This window comes from Clupea harengus, chromosome 14 (assembly GCF_900700415.2).
Source record: "Clupea harengus chromosome 14, Ch_v2.0.2, whole genome shotgun sequence".
Lineage (NCBI taxonomy): Eukaryota > Metazoa > Chordata > Actinopteri > Clupeiformes > Clupeidae > Clupea > Clupea harengus.
In genome coordinates this window covers 2890965-2893464 of record NC_045165.1, presented here as the reverse complement: position 1 = coordinate 2893464, position 2500 = coordinate 2890965, and the positions used below count along the sequence as shown (strand labels likewise).

The 2500-nt window shown below is 52.0% G+C and overlaps 1 protein-coding gene across 3 annotated transcripts in view; it reads left to right on the top strand.

The window, feature by feature from the left end:
* Positions 1-2500, top strand: part of cdc42bpaa (CDC42 binding protein kinase alpha (DMPK-like) a) — a 96881-nt gene that overhangs the window by 49402 nt on the left and 44979 nt on the right. For all 3 annotated transcript variants that reach the window (XM_031579703.2, XM_031579704.2, XM_031579702.2), the window contains exon 7: positions 2129-2329. In XM_031579703.2, the coding sequence (XP_031435563.1) occupies positions 2129-2329 (201 nt within the window). The remainder of the gene's footprint in view (positions 1-2128; positions 2330-2500) is intronic.

Here is a 2500-nt window from a genome sequence, read left to right as displayed (position 1 = left end):
TTGTCAGATGGCGGGATGCTAAGCGCTCGGAAGCTGGTCTGAGTTATCACTTGGATACGGGAGCTCCGTTTTGGCAGGTCATAAACAAATCTCAACCCCCCCCCCCCCCCCCCTCCGCCAGCAAGTTTAGTGTGTGTGTGTGTGTGTGTGTGTGTGCGCTGTTGTAAAAGAGGAGGAAGTTTAGAGCCTGACGTTCACATAATCATGCAGCTGCACACATGAGCCTTTCCAGTCACCCTCCAACCCCTGAGCACAAACACACACACTTAGACTAACACACACACTTACACACACAGACTTACACACACACACACACATTCAGTTAGACAGACACACATACAAACACAGTTAGACAGATACACACACACACCCAGTTAGACACACACATAGACACACATAGACACACACATAGACACACACACACACACACACACACATAGACACACACACACTTAGACTAACACACACACATTCAGTTAGACAGACACACATACACACACAAACACAGTTAGACAGATACACACACTCACACATAATCAGAAACACACACACAGTCAGACACACAAACACACACACACACTGACTTAGACACACACAAACACTAATGTGAATACTCAGACCCGTGCACACAAAACACTTGCATCACGATCAGCAGATAGGCCAAAATACCATCATTAGTGCTTCACCTGAACTCTGACCCCAACCCTTGCCCTGTAATACTACTAGGAGCTAACGCTAACGCTAGCACCTCCAGAGAACGCCAGCAGTAGTGAGCTTCACCATTCATGGCCCTCTGCCTGAAGACTGCAGTATCAAACAGGAGGTTTTGAAATGCCCTTCCTCTTCCTCTTCCTCTTCCTCCCCCTGAGGAGCACAGAGCCTGTGATTGATTGATAGGTGTGTGTGTGTGTGTGTCACATTCAGTAGCATTGTAGTCCCATTTCAAAGCCCTCACCTCACCTCACAGAGATCCAGATTCAGCTACCGCACGGACTCACCCACTCACCCACACACTCAGTCACTCACTCAGGGATGAGATTCATTGAAACTTAATCATGGTAGGTTAAGGCTGAAACTGTATCGATCTCACACACACACACACACACACACACACACACACACACACACACACACACACACACACAGATACACACAGTGGTCCTTGAGGCGGCTGGTTGATTAGCACCAGTCTTTAAATATCCCCTTGATGAGAAATGAAGTGTGTGACTACGTGATGTGCCTGGAGATCTGATGAGTTGCCATGATGTGTGTGTTTGTCTTATGTGTGTGTGTGTGTGTGTGTGTGTGTGTGTGTGTTTGTGTGTGTTGCTCCTGTGTGTCTCTTGTGTGTGTGTGTCTCATGTGTGTGTGTCTCATTTGTGTGTGTCTCGTGTGTGTGTGTGTGTCCCTCATGTGTGTGTGTCACTTGTGCTGCCAGCTGGCCTGGCCTCTCTTCTCTGTACTTGAGGGACTGTCACTGTTTGACTGATGGTGATTTGAGTTCTGTGCCGTAACCAAGACTGACTCTTTCTCTCCCCCCATTTCTCTTTTCTTTTATCCTTTTTACATCAATACTCTCTCCCTCTCCTGCCCCCCCTCCCTCTCTCTCTCTCTCTGGTCTCTCTCCTGCCCCCCCCCCTCCCTCTCTCTCTCTCTCTCTCTCTCTCTGGTCTCTCTCCTGGTCCCTCCCTCCCTCTCTCTCTCTCTCTCTCTCTCTCTGGTCTCTTCTCCTGGTCCCTCCCTCCCTCTCTCTCTCTCTCTCTCTCTGGTCTCTCTCCTGCCCCCCCCTCCCTCTCTCTCTCTCTCTCTGGTCTCTCTCCTGGTCCCTCCCTCTCCTCTCTCCTCGTCTCTCTGGTCTCTCTCCTGCCCCCCCCCCTCCCTCTCTCTCTCTCTCTCTCTCTCTCTGGTCTCTCTCCTGCCCCCCCCCCTCCCTCTCTCTCTCTCTCTCTCTCTCTCTGGTCTCTCTCCTGGTCCCTCCCTCCCTCTCTCTCTCTCTCTCCTCTCTCTCTGGTCTCTCTCCTGGTCCCTCCCTCCCTCTCTCTCTCTCTCTCTCTCTGGTCTCTCTCCTGCCCCCCCCCCTCCCTCTCTCTCTCTCTCTCTCTGGTCTCTCTCCTGGTCCCCCCCCCAGGTCCAGTCCTCGGTGGCGGTGGGCACTCCGGACTACATCTCCCCAGAGATCCTGCAGGCCATGGAGGAGGGCAAGGGGAAGTACGGCCCCGAGTGCGACTGGTGGTCCCTGGGCGTCTGCATGTACGAGATGCTCTACGGAGAGACGCCCTTCTACGCCGAGTCACTCGTGGAAACCTACGGCAAGATCATGAACCACAAGGTGAGACCAGTCAAGGCCAGATCATGAACCATAAGGTGAGACCAGTCAAGGCCAGATCATGAACCATAAGGTGAGACCAGTCAAGGTCAGTCAAGGCCAGATCATGAACCATAAGGTGAGACCAGTCAAGGCCAGATCATGAACCATAAGGTGAGACCAGTCAAGGCCAGA